We start from the raw sequence: 21,612 nt of genomic DNA, 5'->3' as shown, positions 1-21,612 counted from the left end.
ACATCAAAACAGATGCCTCTGACAAGATAATGTTGGTGAATGTGCACTGCTGGTGGTAGTGCCTGTCTCACCTCACAATGGACCAGGTCAACAAGGCATGTCTAGCTACAGTATTTACAGGTTTTTAAACACACATCCACTGTTTCATCTTGGAGTCCAAATGACCCCAGTTGGTAATCCATGTAAGTAAAATATGTTGGTAGGGTTAATGTATGCAGGGAACCACGGTACACTGATATGAGTGAAGTCGGAAGTTCACATACACATCATTAAAACTTGTTTTTCAACCACTCCAAAGATTTATTGTTAACAAACTATAGTTTTGGCAAGTCGGTTAGGATATCTACTGTGTGCATGACACAAGTAAATTTACCAACAATTGTTCTCAGACATATAATTTCACTTATAATTCACTGTATCACAATTCCAGTGAGTCAGATGTTTACATACACTAAGTTGACTGTGCCTTTAAACAGCTTGGAAAATTCCAGAAAATTATGTCACGGCTTTAGAAGCTTCTGATAGGCTAATTGACATAATTTGAGTCAGTTGGGGGTGTACCGGTGGATGTACTTCAAGGCCTACCTTCAAACTCAGTCCCTCTTTGCTTGACATCATGGGAAAATCAAAAGAAATCAGCCAAGACCTCAGAAAAAATGGTACACCTCCACAGGACTGGTTCATCCTTGGGAGCAATTTCCAAATGCCTGAAGGTACCACGTTCATCTGCACAAGTATAAACACCATGGGACCACGCAGCCGTCATACCACTCAGGAATCTCCTAGAGATGAATGTACTTTGGTGCAAAAAGTGCAAATCAATTCCAGAACAACAGCAAAGGACCTTGTGAAGATGCTGGAGGAAACAGGTACAAAAGTACCTATATCCACAGTAAAACGGGTCCTATATCGACATAACCTGAAATGCCGCTCAGCAAGGAAGAAGCCACTGCTCCAAAACTGCCACAAAAAAGCCAGACTACGGTGTTCAGCTTTACATGGGGACAAAGATCGTACTTTTGGGAGAAATGTCCTTTGCTCTGATGAAACAAAAATAGAACTGTTTGGCCATAATGACCATCCTTATGTTTGGAGGAAAAAGGGGGATGCTTGCAAGCTGAAGAACACCATCCCAACCCTGAAGCACAGGGGTGGCAGCATCATGTTGTGGGGGTGCTTTGCTGCAGGAGGAACTGGTGCATTTCACAATCTAGATGGCATCATGAGGAAAGAAAATTATGTGGACATATTAAAGCAACATCTCAAGGAAGTTAAAGCTTGGTCGCAAATGGGTCTTCCAAATAGACAATGACCCCAAGCATACTTCCAAAGTTGTGGCAAAATGGCTTAAGGACAACAAAGTCCTATGGACAATTTGTGGCAGAACTGAATAAGTGTGTGCAAGCAAGGAGGCCTACAAACCGGACTCAGTTACACCAGCTCTGTTAAGAGGAATGGGCCAAAATCCACCCAACTTATTGTGGAAAGAATTTGGATGGCTACCCAAAACTTTGACCCAAGTTAAACAATTGAAGGCAACGCAACCAAATACTAATTGAGTGTATGTAAACTTCTGACCCACTGGGAATGTGATGAAAGAAATCAAAGCTTAAATAAATCATTCTCTCTACTATTATTCTGACATTTCACATTCTTAAAATTAAGTGGTGATCCTAACTGACCTAAGACAGGGAATTTTTACTTGGATTAAATGTCAGGAATTGTGAAAAACTGAAAAACTGAGTTTAAATGTATTTGGCTAAGGTGTATGTAAACGTCCGACTTCAACTGTAATTGTTTACCACAGCAAATCCACTATGGCAATATACCGACACTGTATGAATGGAAACTAATCCTGGTTTGGCCTATTGTTTCCTATTTATGTTATCCAAAAGTGTCAAGATCGAGGGTAAAATATCCCCAGACTGTCCGTGTCTGAAATGTGTAAATATATCAAGTCAATCAGGGGATTGAGTTCTTTATGCCAGAAGGGCATGGGCCGGAATCAAACCCACACCGACACAGGTCTGCTGTATATTTACGATCTGAAGGCAGCAGCCCTAACCACTAGACCACCCCAGGCCACAATTTAACTGAATTTTGACCTTAGGATACATTTGACCCTTGTATGTCATAGCCTACTGGAGAGGAAAAACTACCTTGTGTTATTAACCTGTTACGGATGATGCAAATTCTCGCAGCTTTTCGCAACTTTTTGTTAAAAATCGCGCAACATTTCAACGTCCTTCTACTCATGCCAGGAATATAGTATATGCATATGATAAGTCTGTGTGTATAGAAAACACTCTGATGTTTCTAAAACTGGTTAAATCATGTCTGTGGCTATAACAGAATGTGTTATAAACATAACATATAACATAAAATGACAGTTGTTGATGTGTATTTGCTGCATTTTAGATACATTTTTGTACATTTAAATGCTGCAGTAATAGGACCTAGGACTAGCGTTTGAGAGAGTGAAAGCGAAAATTCTCCACAACAAAAGAATGATTAAGTTAAGATCTGACATCCTCAAGCATAATATCTAAGGTGATTACCCAGTTATAACCAGTTGTCTATCTGGTCAAAATCACTAATACAGGTTCCCTCCACCCTCTGGTGGGATGATTAACTTGTTATTATGTTTCCAGATAAAAATAGATTCAAATCAAGGTCCTATCTATCAAATTACTATAGGCGGAATTACTGTAGGTGTTTTTGGCTGGGGTCAAAATGACCACAAAGAACTTGAACATTTTCATAGTCCGTATTGATACCGAAACACGAAACAATGTCTTCGATTTGTTCAGAAAATGTTGATTGACAAAGTGATGAAACATTTAAAGAATTGAATAAAAGTGTTCTGCACCCCCGGATGTATGAGTTCTGCAACCCTGATGTGGTTCAGTTTTGTTCAGTTGGTCGAGCATGGCACTTGCAATGTCAGTGTTATGGGTTCAATTCCTGCTGGGGCCACCCATACAAAAATGAATGCATGCACTACTGTAAGTTGCTTTGGATAAATGTGTCTTCTAAATGGCATTTATTAAATAGTATAGAATGTCATGGCCCAGTCGTGGCACACTCTTCAAACGGGGAGTCATCATACCATACATCATACTCTATCTTTTAGCTCCCTCTAGGGGATACAATCATCACTACAATGAGCTGACACCCAAACATTTTGGAAGAGGTGCTGACTAATGGAATCATCACCTTTGTAAAAAAAAAATAAAGCAGAAAGTAGCAAAAGTTTTGTGGATGCTCCCAAAAAATGTTTTATTATAGAGTGTGTGAATTTCTTCATTAAGTTTTACCCTGTATTGGATAAACAGGAAAGCTGAGTGTATTCAAAGGTTGAGTGTATTCACACTTTACACATTTGAATTTATAAATCAAATGAAGGGGTCGCTCATGATATATGCTAGATGTTCATTTGATGAGCATAATATATATATTTTTATCAGTCAAATAGGTACATTTTACGTAAAAAACACTTGTTATAACAAACATACCAAATCAAATGTTATTGGTCACATACACGTGTTCAGCAGATGTTATTGCGATTCTAGCGAAATGCTTGTGCTTCTAGTTCCGACAGTGCAGCAATATCTAACATGTAATCTAACAATTCCACAACAACCTCCTAATACACACACATCTAAGTAAGGAATGGAATAAGAATATATACATATAAATAAATGGATGAGCAATGACAGAGCGGCATAGGCAAGATGCAATAGATGGTATAAAATACAGTATATACATATGAGATGGGTACTGCAAGATATGTAGACATTATTAAAGTGGCATTAGTTAGAGTGACAACTGATCCATTTATTAAACTGGCCAATGATTTCAAGTCTGTATGGAGGCAGCAGACTCTCTGTGTTAGTGATGGCTGTTTAACAGCTTTGATGCACCTGTACTGACCCCGCCTTCAGGATGATAGCAGTGTGAACAGGCAGTGGCTCAGGTGGTTGTTGTCCTTGATTATCTTTTTGGCCTTCTGTGACATCGGGTGCTGTAGGTGTCCTGGAGGGCAGGTAGTTTGCCCCGGTGATGCGTTGTGCAGACCTCACTACCCTCTGGAGAGCTTGCGCTTGTGAGGGTGCAGTTGAGGTACCAGGCGGTGATACAGCCCAACAGGATGCTCTCAATTGTGCATCTGTAAAAGTTTGTGAGGGTTTTAGGTGACAAGCCAAATTTCTTCAGCCTCCTGAGGTTGAAGAGGCTGTTGCGCCTTCTTCCCAACCCTGTCTGTGTGGGTGGACCATTTCAGTTTGTCCGTGATGTGTATGCCGAGGAACTTAAAACGTTCCACCTTCTCCACTGCTGTCCCGTTGATGTGGATAGGGTGGTGCTCCCAATGCTGTTTCCTGAAGTCCACTATCATCTCCTTTGTTTTGGTATTTGGTATTTTATTAGGATCTCCATTGGCTGTTGTAAAAGCAGCAGCTACTCTTCCTGGGTCCACACAAAACATGAAACATAATACATAATTACATAATATAGAACATCAATAGACAAGAACAGCTCAAGGACAGAACTACATGCATTTTTTTAAAGGCACACATAGGTTACATATCAATGCATACACACAAACTATCTAGGTCAAATAGGGGAGCGGCGTTGTGCCATGAGGTGTTGCTTTATCTGTTTTTTGAAATCAGGTTTGCTGTTTATTTGAGCAATATGAGATGGAAGAAGTTCCATGCAATAACTGTAATATAATACTGTACTATAATATAATAACATAAAATCAACATTTCGGTCATCCATTAGGAAATCAAATATGCCATCATAATAAGTTAAATTGAGTATAATAAGATGATTATATGTAATCCAGTATTGAAATACATCCAAAAAGGTTTTAATGAGTTGACATTATGTTGAAAATGAGTTGAAAATATGTTCTGCTGTTTCAATATCAGAATTACAAAAAAACACAATGATTCTCTGGGATATTCGGGACGATAGCGTCCCACCCCACCAACAGCCAGTGAAAGTGCAGGGCCAGTAACCGAAAAGTTGATGGATCGAATCTCCGAGCTGACAAGGTAAAAATTCGTCATTCTGTCCCTGAGCAAGGCAGTTAACCCACTGTTTCCCAGGCGCCGAAGACATGAATGTTGATTAAGGCAGCCCCCCGCACCTCTCTGATTCAGAGGGGTTGGGTTAAATGTGGAAGACACATTTCAGTTGAAGGCATTCCGTTGAACAACTGACTAGGTATCCCCTTTCCATATTACAGAACAAAAAAACTGAGGAAATAGTAGCCTATATTGTCTGAAAAGACAGCTATACACACTGAAAGCAGTAGACGGCGCTATTGAGACCACAAGCAGTACAGTATAGTAGACTACATACAATAAAGGCTATACCACAGGTAGTACAGTGGGCTTCAGAATATTTGATAGACCTACATACTGTACAATGGCAGCTACAATGAAATCAGTAGACAGTGCTACTGAGACCACAGGCAGTACAGTATACAGTAGACAACGCTAGCCTACTAACCGAGGAAGTTAAACGGAATAAAGCAGAAGTCTGCACTACTGGACTGACCACCTGCACTGACTCTCCACACTCACTCACTCACGCAAGCACCCACACAGACACCCACACACACACACACACACACACTACATGCATCACAATTGCTGCTTCCAGACTTTTATTTACTATTGCTATTACTGCGCAATTTAAATACTTGTTGTATTTACTTATTGTTGTAGCATTGTCGAGAAGGAACCTATAAGTAAGTACATTCATTGGATGGGATACCATGTGTATCGTGTACATATGACTGATACAACTTGACATGTAAAACGACTAAGACCACAAGAAGCACAGTATAGGCCTGGTAGTAGACAGATGGTAGATATAAAGAAAGTGTATTTGAATATAATATGCTTATACTATTATATGTATGCTTATACTTACATATAATAGTAGTTGGCACTACTGAGACAACATGGTAGATACATTTCTAATCGCAGGTGCAGCGAAATGCTTATGTTTCTAGCTTCAATAGTGCAACAATATCTAGCAATACAATGACAATACACACATAATTCCAAAAAATATATCAGAACAACCAATATCAATATGAACAATGTCAGAGTCTGGAATATATATATGTATAAATATATATAAATGGTGTAAATAGGCAGTATGGACAATATATGAATAGAAAAGGTGTGTAGGTACTGTATATAAGATGAGCCATGACTAGACTACAGTATACTTATGAAGTGGCTCAAACAGTATGTAAACATTGTTAACGTTACCAGTGTTCAATGTCTCTATATACAGTAAATGGAGCAGCCTATAAGGTGCAGTACAGTATACCGGACGGTAGCTGGCTAGTGACTGTGTCTAAGGTGCCGGGCAGAGTACTGGGCGGTGGCCGACTAGTGATACCTGTTCAACAGTCTGATGGCCTAGACGATTTCAGAGTGTCAGTGATGTGTATACCGAGGAACTTCAAGCTTTTCACCTTATCCACTGCGGCCCCTTCGATGTAGATGGGGGCGTGCTCCCTCTTGCTGTCTCCTGAAGTCCACGATTAGTTCCTTCATTTTGTTGATGTTGAGGGAGAGGTTATTTTCCTGGCACCACTCTGCCAGGGCTTTCACCTCACTGTAGGTTGTCTCGTCACTGTTTGTAATCAGGCCTACTACTGTTGTGTCGTCTGCAAACTTGATGATTGAGTTGGAGGCGTGCGTGGCCACACAGCCATGGGTGAACAGGGAGTACAGCAGAGGGCTGAGCACGCACCCTTGTGGGGCCCCAGTGTTGAGGATCAGCGTAGTGGAGATGTTGTTTCCTACCTCCACCTCCTGCGGTGGCCTGTCAGGAAGTCCAGGACCCAGTTACACAGGGTGGGGTTCAGACCCAGGGCCCTGAGCTCAATTGCATGATTGTTGTGCATTATTAACGTCTGTCTAAGTTACTGCCTAGATCAAACAGCCTGGACAACCGGACTACGGGTCCGGAATGACAATCCACGACCAGGATATCCCATGGCCATTTTTGGTTGTCTACAGCTTGCAGAAATTCTACCATGTTAAGCTACCAGAGGGGGACTGTCAGGATGATCCACAAACCAGGACACCCCGTGGTCATTCTTGTGGTGGGTTGCAACTTGCAACAGGAAACAGGAGACAAAGGGCTGTGAGACATGGATTTGATCCTAGACCATTAAGTGTTTGCAGGCAGTGAGTTTTAACCTTTCACCAGCAGTGGCTCAATTGAACTCAACTAGGGTATTCCTCCAAGACTACCGCTCCGATACAGCTTTCGCTGTCGCATTAGCAAGCGCAAAAGAGTTGGCACAGGAGATGGGTAATTGAGCCCTGTTTCCCAGTGCATCCCACAGTCTGTCCCAGGAAGACCTCAACAGAAATTCAAAGTACATTTCTTTAATCGGATTCTTGGTTCTGCTATCCAGTCCGTCAACAAGCACGTTACGTAGCTTGAAGAGCACCACAGTGTTTTCAACATCCTGTATAACATCCCCACCATCAAGGACATGGACACTGCAGCACTCACCAGGGACTGCGCAACACTGGAGAGGGCCCTAACGTACGGGGATTACAGGGACATTGACGCAAAAGATCTGTGTAATGAGCTCAAAGTCTTGAGTAGGAGACTGGACAGGCAAAACCACTCGACAGTACATATCCAGACACCCAATGGCTTCCTTGTATCTTTTTGTCAAGAGAGACTCAATGGACTTGCCACTATATCAGTTGAGCTTGTGTTATGTTACAATATGAACCTCCAAGAAGCAGTGCATGCTTTTGCTGCCAGGAAGGCCAGGTGAGTCAACCTGCCTGAATAAAAGGTAAGAGTTGATCATACACTCACATTCATTTGTAAGATTACTCAATTATCTATCACCTGTTTACTTTGTGTTTCTTTAGATTTAAACAGACTACCTCCTAATCTTGCTCTCACTCGATTTTTCTCTCTCTCTCCCCTCTATCTCTCTGATGATTTGATTTCAGGACCATGGACCGCTACAGAGAGAAAACATCGCTGACTGCAATGCTGCACCAAAGACGAGGAAAGAGGCCACTTTAGGAGGACATAAAATAAATAAATGCTGAAACTGATGTTGGTCAATCAAATTCGATATGTAAATAAACAACATTCGTTAAGGCTGGGTCATTGACATAAAGTTTATTTCACACTGCTCCAGAGAAACGAGGCCTGCCATGCATTTATGAAAGCACTTGTTTCTAAAGCTCAAATGATCTCACTCTTTTTTACAGTTTTACAGGAATATTATAACTTATGTTAAATTTGTTATATAAAAGTGTTATTCTATTGTAACAATTGTGGGGCCGTGGCATGTGTGATAACAGGTGTCATATTATTAGTAAGAAACTCTGTTTCCTGCTACAGTATAGGCAGCTGGCTGCATAGTGATAGCAACATTGTAACTCTCCGATGCAGAGGTTAAAGTAAAATTCCCTTCTGCCTGGTAAGGGACCTCCTACATGTGCACCAACATTTTTTTATGGGCATAATCATAGAATTACATATATAATTGGAGCCTATTTCTCCCTATTCCAGAAAAATATGTGGTAAGCTTACCTGTTTGACAGACACAATTATGGTGTCCATAGATGTCAGTGTAGCCAAATACTCCAATACTGTCGCATGCACTGATTAAATACCTCCGTGTCTAGGAACGGCTTGGTGCGTTTGGTTAAAACCAGAGCTAGAATTGAGTGAGGAAAGGGAAAAAGGATATCTGGACCTCTGGCAGTCTCTATGGGGGTGCCACATGATTAAATTCTCAGGCCAACTCTCTTCGCTGTATACATCAATGATGTTGCTCTTGCTGCTGGTGATTCTCTGATCCACATCTACGCAGACGACACCATTCTGTATACTGGCCCTTCTTTGGACACTGTGTTAACTAACCTCCAGATGAGCTTCAATGCCATACAACCCTCCTTCTGTGGCATCCAACTGCTCTTAAATGCAAGTAAAACTAAATGCATGCTCTTCAACCGATCGTTGCCCGCACCTGCCTGCCCGTCCAGCTTCACTACTCTGAACGGTTCTGACTTAGTATATGTGGACAACTACAAATACCTAGGTGTCTGGTTAGACTGTAAACTCTCCTTCCAGACTCACATTAAGCATCTCCAATCCAAAATTAAATCTAGAATCGGCTTCCTATTTCACAACAAAGCATCCTTCACTCATGCTGCCGAACATACCCTCGTAAAACTGACCATCCTACCGATTCTCGACTTCGGCAATGTCATTTACAAAATAGCCTCCAACACTCAATCAATTGGATGCAGTCTATCACAGTGCCATCGGTTTTGTCACCAAAGCCCCATATACTACCCACCACTGCGACCTGTACGCTTTCGTTGGCTGGCCCTCGCTTCAAACTCGTCGCCAAACCCACTGGCTCCAGGTAATCTACAAGTCTCTGCTAGGTAAAGCCCCACCTTATCTCAGCTCACTGGTCACCATAGCAGCACCCATCCGTAGCATGCGCTCCAGCAGGTATATCTCACTGGTCACCCCCAAAGTCAATTCTTCCTTTGGCCGCCACTCCTTCCAGTTCTCTGCTGCCAATGACTGGAATGAACAGCAAAAAACACTGAGGCTGGAGACTCATATCTCCCTCACTAGCTTTAAGCACCAGCTGTCAGAGCAGCTCACAGATCACTGCACCTGTATATAGCCAATCTGTAAATAGCCCATCCAACTACCTCATCCCCATCCCCAGTATCTCTACTTGCACATCTACCATTCCAGTGTTGAATTGCTATATTGTAATTATTTCGCCAGAATGGCCTATTTATTGTCATACCTCCCTTTTCCTACCTCATTTGCACACACTGTATGTGTGTGCAAATCTACTGTATTATTATCTACTGTATTATTATTACTGTATTGTTTATTCCATGTGTAACTCTGTGTTGTTGTATATGTCGAAAAGCTTTGCTTTTTCCTAGCTAGGTCGCAGTAGTAAATTAGATCTTGTCTCAACTAGCCTACCTGGGTAAATAAAGGTGAAATAAAAAAATAAAAAAATAATATATTCAGATAAGTATCCAGACCCTTTAATCAGTACTTTCTTGAAGCACCTTTGGCAGCGATTACAGCCTTGAGTCTTCTTGAGTATGACGCTACAAGCTTCGCACACCTGTATTTGGGGAGTTTCTCCCATTCCTCTCTGCAGATCCTCAAAATCTCTGTCAGGTTGGATGGGGAGCGTCGCCGCATAGCTATTTTCAGGTCTCTCCAGAGATGTTCGATCAGGTCCAAGTCTGGGCTCTGGCTGGGTCGCTCCAGGACATTCAGAGACATGTCCCAAAGCCACTCCTGCGTTGTCTTGGCTGTGTGCTTAGGGTTGTTGTCCTGTTGGAAGGTGAACCTTCACCCCAGCTCTGGAGCAAGTTCTCATCAAGGATCTCTCAATACTTTGCTCTGTTCATCTTTCCATCGAAACCTGACTTCTCCCAGTCCCTGCTGCTGAAAAACAACCACACAGGATGATGCTACTACCTTGCTTCACCGTAGGGATAGAAGCAGGTTTCCTCCAGACGTGACGCTTGGCATTCAGGCCAAATAGTTAAATCTGGTTTCTTTAGACCAGAGAATATTGTTTCTCATGGTCTGAGTCCTTTAGGTTCCTTTCGCCAAACTCCAAGTGGGCTGTCATGTGCCTTTTACTGAGGAGTATCTTCCCTGGCCACTACCATAAAGGCCTGATTGGAGGTGCTGCAGCGATGGTTATCCTTCTGGAAGGTTCTCCCATCTCCACAGAGGAACTCTGTTCTCCCATCTCCTCAGAGGAACTCTATAGCTCTGTCACCTCCCTGACCAAGGCCCTTTCCCCCGATTGCTCAGTTTGGCTGGGCAGCCAGCTCTAGGAAGAGTCTTGGTGGTTCCAAACCTCTTCCATTTAAGAATGAAGGAGGCCCCTGTGTTTTTGGGGACTTTCAATGCTGCGGACAATTTTTGGTACCCTTCCCCAGATCTGTGCCTCAAAATAGTCCTGTCTCTGAGCTCTACAGACAATTCCTTCGACCTCATGGCTTGGTTTTTGCTCTGACATGCACTGTGCACTGTGTGACATTATATAGACAGGTGTGTGTCTTTCCAAATCATGTCCAATCAATTGAATTTACCACAGGTGGACTCCAATCAAGTTGTACAAACAACTTAAGGATGATCAATGGAAACAGGATGCACCTGAGCTCAATTTCGAGTCTCATAGCAAAAGGTCTGAATACTTAGGTAAATAAGGTAATTGTTTTACATTTCTCATAAATTTGCAAAACTGTCTAAATCTGTTTTTGCTTTGTCATTATGGGCTATTGTGTGTATATTGATGAGGAAATGTTTTAATTTAAACAATTTTAGAATAAGGCTGTACCGTAACAAAATATGATAAAAGTCAAGGGGTCTGAATAATTTCTGAATGCACTGTATGTTGAAAAAAGTTAGCTCCGCCCAACCTTTCATAAGCCAATCAAATTAATGATCTGCCCTGGGAACACTTGAGTAAGTAAAACTGCAATGAGCCCACAATAGACTGTACAATGTAAAAATGTAACTTCACATTCAAAGAGTCAGAGTTCAGTTTGTTGACATTCGCTTTTATTGGGTTAAAAAGTTTTGGTATTTCAGCTGCTTGTCTTTTTACACATATCTTTAAATTAGCTAGCTTCTTCATCCAAACCAGGCAGACGTGTAAACGGGTCTACTGTGAGAAGTTGTATTACAACTACAATAGATTGTTTTCCATGTATGCAATAACAAAGTCAGGAATAACAAAGTAATGTCAAAAATGTTTTTTAATTATAAAATAAAATGTCCTTTTCAATACCTAAATGAGCAAAGAATTGATCTTGGTTACAAGTTAGCCTACTACATTTTTTAAAGTCTTTCCTATGTGGTATAGTCCTATACACCATTGTCTAATCCTATGTATCCTGCATCTGTGTACTGCCCCAATAGTTTCCAAATATGTTCACATTTAACACACTGCAAGTCTCTTGAGACACTGTGTTCATGTTGGTGAAATACGACAGTCTCTTCACTTGAAAAAATTATCTACAACAAACGGAACTACAACACAGTTGGTTGACATTCTTATGATATACATCATGACAGTTCACCCCTGGATGAAAAGTCCCTTTATAAGCAGATATAGTCAGATCGTCTGTGGTCTGAGACCTGGGTCGTGTTCATTATACACAAAACTGAAGAAAAAAACAGTCCAACAAGAAATGCTTGTTTTCGCTTTCTGTTGCAAAATGTTTTGCTACGGTGTGCCCTAATGAAAACAACCATGGGTAAAGGCTACAAAGGCAGTTAGGCTAGTGCGATCTGAAGGGCCAGTCCTGTAGAGCGCTGACAAACAAAAAGTGCAGTGACCACCCCTAACCCATCAACAGCTGCAATGAGAGGATTCAAAATTGAACATGCAACGCAGGGCCATGTTCAGTAGGCAAACATTTAGGAATGTCATGATTTGAAGTGATTCCTCTTTTTACATGTTAGAGAGGCATGTTTGTTCTACGTTCCACAACATTGTGCCATGCTGAACTTGGCCCAGGCGAGATTACTCCCAAACGATACCATATCTTCCTTCTACTGAAACACAAATATCCATGTTTACTTCAAACGACTATCTGCTGTGAGGCGTAATATTCTGTATTCTAAATAGCTTTTTTACCCCTAGACAATCATTATGGTAATTACGCCATCTAGCCCTTGGAGAGGCTAAGTGGAATTTTCACCATAGACTTAAATATTTTCAGATCTACAGAAGATAGAAGTTAGAGGCTAGAGTTCCATTTGGAATTCAGCAGTAGTAGTGTATCCCGAAACCTTACTGTACACGCCAAACCTGTAATGCTGTGGCAAACTGAACCCTAAAACTACGCCAAGTTAAAAAACCTGAGTATGAAATTGACCACACAACAAAATAAACAACTTTATCACTAGTCATAAAAACATAGCAGCTAAAATAAGATAAAACTGGCAGTACACACGATAAATAACAATATAGATCTAGGATCAGTTTACCCTACTCAAATATTACCTTCATCATTAGAGGAACAAAATGCAAAAATGAATTTAGATCAGTGTCTAGGGGCAACTTGAAAGTACTCCCGCTCACTGTCCTCTCTCATTGCCTCTCTCTCCATTAGTGGGCCACTAAGGCACTGGTGTATACAGTCCGGCAGAGAAACTAACATTTTTTATCTGTGCGCTACATACAGTTAAAACTACCCCATCACAAGAACAAAACGAAAAAAGCAACAAAGCGAAATGTGACAGAAATATGCAAGATTTCAAATGTATATTTTCCACACTTAATTAATGTTATGAAAATGTATAATTAACTTAGAAATAAAAACGCAACAATTTCAATGTAAAAGCTTCGGGAAGAGCATGCCTTTTTGTTAACAAATATTTTAATTGTTTGTTTTATTTTCTTCAAATTAGGAGAGAAAAAATCACTTGATGGCTTTCTTGTTGAGGTCAAACAGACCCTTAAGTTCCAGCATGGCCTGTTTAATGTTACCCATGAAGCGGTGGGAGTCCTAGAGAGAGAGAGAGAGCGAGAGAGAGAGAGGGAGAGAGAGAGAGAGAGAGAGGGAGAGAGAGAGAGAGGGGGGAAGATAGAGAGAGAGAGAGAGGGAGGAAGAGAGAGAGAGAGAGAGAGAGAGGAAGAGAGAGAGAGAGGGAGAGAGAGAGAGAGAGAGAGGGAGAGAGAGAGAGAGGGGGGAAGATAGAGAGAGAGAGAGAGAGAGGGGGGGAGGAAGAGAGAGAGAGAGAGAGAGAGAGAGAGAGAGAGAGAGAAGAGAGAGAGAGAGAGAGAGAGAGAGAGGAAGAGAGAGAGAGAGAGAGAGAGAGGAAGAGAGAGAGAGAGAGAGAGGAAGAGAGAGAGAGAGAGAGAGAGAGAGGAAGATAGAGAGAGAGAGAGAGAGAGAGAGAGAGAAGAGAGAGAGAGACAGAGAGAAAGAGAGAGAGAGAGATAGAGAGAGAGAGATAGAGAGAGAGAGTGAGAGAGAGAGAGAGAGAGAGAGAGAGAGAGAGAGACAGAGAGAGACAGAGAGAGACAGAGAGAGAGAACTGTAAAACCAAAATTGCAGACATGGCATAGTAGCATATCTAAATGGAATTGTAACACATACGGTCTCTGGACTAGAGTGTTTGCTGGAGATGTGGAAGTTGATGAGGTCCTCTCCAACAATGATGTAGGAAACTCCGTAACCGTCATCAGCCACCTGGAAGACACAACCGTAGATAAGCTCTGTCTCTTTAATTAGGCACCAAACTACCTGGACTTGTCCAATAGGAAATGTTCATTGTAGCTGCAAAATGTTTTAAAACATTATTATTTTGAGTGTTCTAATGAGCACACACCAGGTAAGAGATCATCCTCTTCAACATTCCCTAACTGGTCCCAGATAAATTGATGACTTCATCACAAACTACCAGTTCAGATCACTATCTTTTCTCCCAAATGCTGGGTCACTGCTTGCTGAAAGACTGAGCTATTTGCTGAACATGGACGACATTGAGAAGGATTCAGGAGTGAGAGAAAAGAATACTCACCGGGCCAAAGCCTCCTCCGGAGGTGACATAATGAGGGTGTTTGACCAGGTCAAAAAGTTCCACCTGCTGCATTGGAGTCTGACTGGTGGACAGCCTCCAGGGTTCTGACAGAACCTACAGTACACAGAAACAGACCGTTTAAAGGGACAGTTCAACCAAATTACACATTTGTATCATTGCCTTGTTTTCCTGAACTGAAAAGCAAGCTCAATTAGAATCTCCATGTACATTTATTTTAGTCCAGGACTAGGCTTAATCTGTGTTCGGGAAACCGGCGCTATGGGTTTAATAAAGTCAAGACAAGACATTGACAGAGACGGGCTCATCTTTTTTGTGTGTGTGTCCGTAGCAACCATCACTCACCTCATGGAGGAAGGGAGAGTCCACTCCCAGGTACTTGGAGATGACGTAAAGGCAGAAGAGGTGACGGTCGATGCCCTTCCCTATCATGGCCTCACGATACATGTTCTGATGCTTCTCTGACGCCTCCTTCAGTAGTCTCATACGCTCCTCTCTCTGGGGAAAGAGAGAGTGAGAGATGAGGTGAGGTAGAACCATAAGGATGAAGGGAAAGAAGGAGGTACAAAGGCATCTTGACAATCTAGCCAAAATGTTGGGCTTGGCATTTTTTATTAAATTAACCCATAAGAGTCGAAGCCTTATAAAGCAGGTGGAGGGGGGTTCTACTAAGCAACTGTATATGGAATTGTTTTAAGAAGGTCATACCATGGATCCTTTAGTAATTTGATTTTTTATTTTAAGACCCCTTGAGGTATCAAAAAAATATATAAAATTATAAAATTATATAAAATTATCCCGGGTGGTTAAGCAGCTGTGGTTAAGCAGCTGTGCCACCAGAGACTCTGGGTTCGCGCCCGGGCTCTATCGTGACTGGAAGGTCCGTGGGGCGATGCACAATTGGCCTATTGTCGTCCGGGTTAGGGAGGGGTTGGCCGGTAGGGATATCCTTGTCTCATCGCGCACCAGCGACTCCTGTAGCAGGCGGGGTGCAGTGCGCGCTAACCAAGGTTGCCAGGTGCACAGTGTTTCCTCTGACACATTGGTGCGGCTGGCTTCCGGGTTGGATGCGCGCTGTGTTAAGAAGCAGTGCGGCTTGGTTGGGTTGTGTATCGGAGGATACATGACTTTCAACCTTCGTCTCTCCCGAGCCCGTACGGGAGTTGTAGCGATGAGACAAGATAGTAGCTACTAAAAAAAATATGTATAATTTTTTGGGGTGGCCTTAATGCTATTAGCCCATACAAACGCATTGAATAACAGATTCACTACATGGAACAACAAAAATAAGTTTCTTCTGAAGTGTCTGTCTTATATCTGAGAGATATTAAAGATTTTTTCTACATGTACAGTATACTGAACAAAAATATAAACGCAAAATGTGAAGTGTTGGTCGCATGGTTCATGAGTTGAACTAAAAGATCCCAGAAATGTCCCATACGCACAAAAAGCTTATTTCTCTCAAATGTTATTCACAAATGTGTTAACATCCCTGTTAGTGAGCCTTCCTCCTTTGCCAAGATAATCCATCCACCTGACAGGTGAGGCATATCAAGAAGCTGATTAAACAGCATGATCATTACACAGATGCACCTTGTGCTGGGGACAATAAAAGGCCACTCTAAAATGTGCAGTTTGTCACACAACACAATGCCACAGATGTCTCAGATTTTGAGGGAGTGTGCAATTGGCATGCTGACTGCAGGAATGTCCACCAGAGCTATTGCTAGATAATTGAATGTTCATTTCTCTACCATAAGCCGCCTCCGTTGTTTTAGAGAATTTGGCAGTATGTCCAACCGGCCTCACAACTGCAAACCACGTGTAACCATGCCAGCTCAGGACCTCAATATCCGGCTTCTTCACCTGTGGGATTGTCTGAGGAGAGGAGGGGGTGCTGTGGAGTATTTCTGTCTGTAATAAAGTCCTTTTGTGGGGAAAAACTCCCTCTCATTGGCTGCGCCCCTGCCCAGTCATGTGAAATCCGTAGATTAGGTCCTAATGAATTAATTTTAATTTAAATTTCCTTTTATGAACTGTAACTCAGTCAAATCTTTGAAACTGTTGCATGCTGCATTTATATTTTTGTTCAGTACTGTATATTTAACCCCTTATTTCTGCCACTAAACAGTGTCCTTTAATACTTCCATACATTTTTTAACTGGTACCGAGGGACTTTCAGACAAGTCTTGTGAGACCTGTGGGTGTCTTAAAGCAAAATAACTGACATGTACGTGAGAGTCTGACCTTTGCACAGATGAGTCATATTAGTGTGTAGCCCAACCTGTTAGGACAGTGCTGTGCAGAAGGAAGTTGGCAGATCGGTTGTACCAACTTCAGACGAGTCTCAATATGCTTGTGGGGGTTGTAGCGCAAAACGGAGAACACCATCGTGTTTGTGAGTCTCATCTTTCATAATAGTTTGTAGGCCAAACCGTTTGAACGCTACAGATGATTTTGTGAGAAGACTGATTTTCGGAATGTCTCATGGTCTGACTAACACCGCTCTAGCTCTGTCACCTTTCACCGCAGATGTGGAAGTGCGACATAGGCGGATGTGGTGAGGTGAGGGGTCGATGTGAACCCTGACCCTTACCGTCTCGTCTCTGATCATGGAGCGGACGAAGGCGCAGGTCTCCATGGTGCAGGAGCGCACCGTCTCCGTACGGCCCTCTCTGAACAACCGTGTCATCGATGCCTCGTACGTTAGACAGAACTTGCCCTTATCCTGCAGAGAACATACAGTATGTAATAATAAACATGCCGTCAGCTGTTACACATCATGGCTTCATTTTTGCCTTGTACTCCTAGGGGCAGTTTCCCTGACAGTTTAAAGTGCCATCCACACCTAGGACGATAACTGTAACGAAAACCATAACAATATCAGAAATCGTTCTAATTCAAGTAAACGTCAGCGTTCACACTACAACAATAACTACAAAAAAAACAGTGGAGAACAATAACGACTGTTATCGTTGGTTCTAGCCTCGGGTCTAAGCTGTAAAGTACAATGAATGTCTTAGGAATAACCGCTCAAAAGCTCTGCGTTTGGAATGCATGTTACATTACGAAATAACTGTATAGAACATGGACATTCTACTTGCAGAATGAATTAAATTAAAATGACTCGGACGCCATCTAAGCTGCTAATTTTTTCATGGATGACACATCTGATCTCAATACATTTTTCCCGTTCACACAACTACAATCTGTTATGAACACAGTACACCGCGTTTTGTAGACTTGACATTTTCAAATGTTTTCAAATGTTTTGTTGTTTAGAAGGAGTGCAAAGGCGGAATTTAGGTTGTGCACGCACACGCGCACTTCACAGACGAGGCATTCCCTAATGGAAATATATGCAAACACATGCTTCGAAACGCACCAATAAGACCTCGCAAGCTCGTGCTTGACTTTGCCCACCTCCTTGCTTGTTCTGCCCAGAAAACAGATGAACTATCTTGGGCTAGTTATAAATAAATTTGTTAACATCTGTAGTCCAACTGACGCTGCATAAAGGCTAAATAAAAAGGATGAAGCATGGGGTTGCCAATATCCAAGAAATATATATCAATTTCTGGGATTTACTTGGGCTAATCATTAGCTAGATCCCGAACTCTAAAAATGGTCTTGTTACAAGTTAGCAACATATTGATGACTTTACTATCCCCCCAAAAAACACAGTGACTGTAATGTAGGCCTACTGACCCCGTGTTACACTTGGCCCCTACGCACTCACGGTGAATAGCGCAGCGCTTACATTCAATAAAACATTCATTTTTAAGAGTTGAGAAATAAATGTAGTAGCAATGGAAAGCTGTTGTAGAGGAAAAGTACATGTGGACAGTTCTAGCATCTTCAAAGTCCATGTTGACAGATTATTTTTTAATATGTTCAATATTTTTGGGGGTGTGGCGGAGCGGAGCTGATAAATAAATACAAGGGAAACCTTGGAGTCTACAGCGCAACACATCACTTCCTATCCGGATGAAATGTGTTTGTTTTATTTTACTTGTTCACTTTGACAAGTTAAATCTATATTCTGCTTGTCTGACTATTTGCGTGAAGGTCGAACCCAGAATAATCCTAAAATATATTTGGAAGTCCCTTCACCCTGAAGTGTGCGAGCTGCAGGGCAATCTGGATGAACGCATCCGGGCTTGTGCGGCACTTCTTGATCAGACCCTTGCCAAAGTCCTTAAAGGGGTAGATGTGCGAGTCCACATCATCTGCCAGTGCCTGGGCAAACTTCAGAGAGCTCTGGATTGTACTCTGGCACTGAGGATCACAAGATCACAAGTTAACATAGAACACAAGTCTGTAAACTGGTGGCCCATGGGCCAAATCTGTCCCCACAAGCCAATTAGATGTGGCCTAAGGCTTAATGTAGTTGCTAGCCCCTGACATAGCCAATAGTAGTGTTAGCAGTAGTTCTGACGAAAGTGAAATAGAACCTCTGCAGGGATGTCCCACTGCAGCCTCTGGGGTCCGGGCAGGTTGGGGTGGGGCTCCCCGTTACAGTGGCCCTCCTCAGTGTAGCCCAGCTCCAGAGGGTCCATGCACAAGACTTGCTGAGAGACAGAGGTGAGAGGCAACATAATTGACAATACAATGACCAGAGCTCAACCCTTTGGATTGAAAATCTTTCACAATATATTAAAAGGACAGCCCGCCAAATGCTCAATTCACAAATAAGCAGACTGGTTGTTGTATGGGACATACCTCCCAGAGATGGCCTATGATTGGTGCGTCGGCCCAGGCATGCTCGGCATTCAGGCCCATGGTTCCGTTCTTGAAGACGATGAGGTTGAAGGACTTGTCAAACCACCTGGGGAAGCACAGCACCATGTAAAATGTACCTTAAAGGGGCATTCTGCAGATTGAACAATAACATAGTAGACACCCCGCCAATGATTTACTAAATCGCTGAGTGATGGGACTGGAGAAATGAAACCACTCTCAAACTCATGGACAGAGCTATGGATACAGGGACTGACCATCCATGATATCAATATTATAGCTTTAACCATGTTTAGAGGCTATACATTGTTTGTTTACAAGCTAAGGAAGGAGTAAAACAAGCTTATATTTGGGTTTTTAATAGGGTATGACTGCTGAACTAAGCTCATGAGTCATCTGTAAGTTATATTGTTCAATATTCAATGGAGGAGGCTATTTAATATCAATTTAAAAGGCTAAAAATGGATGTAGCAACTGCAGTGAGATTATGGTAACTGGCCTACAGAAACAGTAGCTTAGTGCCAGATATGTTTGTGCTGTCTTGCCAACTCCCATGCTAATTGTTTGTCGTGAAAATGACCATAGCAGTTGGCAAAACCGCACAAACAGATTTTGGACCAGGGTATACTGAAGAAACAGCACAATGTGACATAACCCACTGGGCACACACTGGTTGAATCAATGTTGTTTCCACGTCATTTCAACTAAATTACGTTGAGCCAATGTGGACTAGATATTGAATTGACGTATGTGCCCAGTGGGAATTGTTATAATTCCTCAGTGGAATTGATAGCCTGAGCTGTCCTCATTGGCTGTCATTGGTTGGAAATTGCTCAATCACAACCTTTGACTGGTTTCAGCCACTCACCTGTCGTAGCATTTGCCGTGGAGGAGGGACTTGGCGTAGCTGTCTAATGATTTCACCGGGTTGTCGATCTCGTATTTCTGTTCTGAGTCGTCGAGGGTTACGAAGAAGGCAGCCTTCTCAATGGCATCCAGTGACTGCTTGTTCTTGCCGCTTCTGAAGTAGGTTTCACGTGCTTTGGCCCATGGTGTCCTGGTGAGCAGGGTTAGAGGTCAAATAGGAGTAGTGGAGTGGACATTAGAGGTTGACTCAGAAGTGAAGATTCCTGTACTGTCTTGTCCTGTCAATTTTTTTTCCTATACTGTCCTGATACCAGAATAGTTCTATAAACCCGGAACTTTCCTGTCCCGTCCTGATAACAATCATGCCCATCCCAAGCTCACTTTTACGATCAGAAATAACTTGCTCCATTAGCTGCTCATCTATCTGTCCCCAGCTCTGCGTGAGTAGCCATCATCAATACCAGAATATATACAGTACATGGTAGCCATAGCAACTGCTCCGTTTGGCAGTTGTCTGCAGCTCACGTACAACTGATAACTTCCATAATACAAGATTTTGGCCCTCAACAAGATTAAATGGTCGGATGTTTTTGGCGAACCTATCCTTAACTCTTCAACTCAGATGGCATGGGTTTTATTAAATACGAGAACAATTGGGCTTGACCAATAAGGTAGTTAGTAGAACTATGCCACTTCAAGCCGCTTGTCCCTCTCTCCAGTTGGTGCCATGTACTCGGTTCCTTTGTTGTCAAAGAAAACTCTACCAGTGTTCTCACTATCGCCACCTATCGTTGAAAAACACAGATTAAACTGTTTTCCAAAATGTTGTTGCCCCGTCAATACTATTTTGTCAAAGTGGAAGAACATTTCTAACATTTGTAAAAAAAAAATAATAATAATAATAATAAATAAAACACTAATATATCTTGATTAAATAAGTACTCAACCCCCTGAGTCAATACATGTTAGAATCACCTTTGGCAGTGATCACAGCTGTCAGTCTTTCTGGGTAATTCTTTGAGAGCTTTGCACACCTGGATTGTACAATATTTGCACAATATTATTTAAAAATTCTTCAGGCTCAAGATGGTTGTTGATCATTGCGAGAAAGCCATTTTCAAGTCTTGCCGTAGAATTTCAAGCCAATTTACAGACCAGTCAGAAGTTTGGACACACCTACTCATTCAATGGTTTTCCTTTATTTTTACTATTTTCTTCATTGTAGAATAATAGTGAAGACCTCAAAACTATGAAATAACATATATGGAATCATGTAGTAACCAAAAAAGTGTTAAACAAATCCAAATATATTTGAGATTTTAGATTCTTCAGTAGTCACCCTTTGCCTTGATGACAGCCTTGCACACT

The 21,612-nt window shown here is 42.0% G+C and overlaps 1 protein-coding gene across 1 annotated transcript in view; it reads right to left on the bottom strand.

The window, feature by feature from the left end:
• Window positions 1-11,629: 11,629 nt before the first annotated feature.
• The window catches only part of LOC139367939 (carnitine palmitoyltransferase 1Ab (liver)), a 73,509-nt gene continuing 63,526 nt past the window's right edge, over window positions 11,630-21,612 (bottom strand). The window contains exons 11-19 of the mRNA XM_071106341.1: window positions 20,246-20,434; window positions 19,360-19,465; window positions 19,092-19,208; window positions 18,751-18,915; window positions 17,234-17,365; window positions 14,983-15,135; window positions 14,620-14,733; window positions 14,196-14,288; window positions 11,630-13,601 (exon numbers count right to left, since the gene is read on the bottom strand). Coding sequence (XP_070962442.1) covers window positions 13,515-13,601; window positions 14,196-14,288; window positions 14,620-14,733; window positions 14,983-15,135; window positions 17,234-17,365; window positions 18,751-18,915; window positions 19,092-19,208; window positions 19,360-19,465; window positions 20,246-20,434 — 1,156 coding nt within the window. The 3' untranslated portion in view covers window positions 11,630-13,514. The remainder of the gene's footprint in view (window positions 13,602-14,195; window positions 14,289-14,619; window positions 14,734-14,982; window positions 15,136-17,233; window positions 17,366-18,750; window positions 18,916-19,091; window positions 19,209-19,359; window positions 19,466-20,245; window positions 20,435-21,612) is intronic.

This window comes from Oncorhynchus clarkii, chromosome 2, assembly GCF_045791955.1.
Source record: "Oncorhynchus clarkii lewisi isolate Uvic-CL-2024 chromosome 2, UVic_Ocla_1.0, whole genome shotgun sequence".
Lineage (NCBI taxonomy): Eukaryota > Metazoa > Chordata > Actinopteri > Salmoniformes > Salmonidae > Oncorhynchus > Oncorhynchus clarkii.
This window is presented reverse-complemented; position numbering and strand designations above follow the sequence as displayed.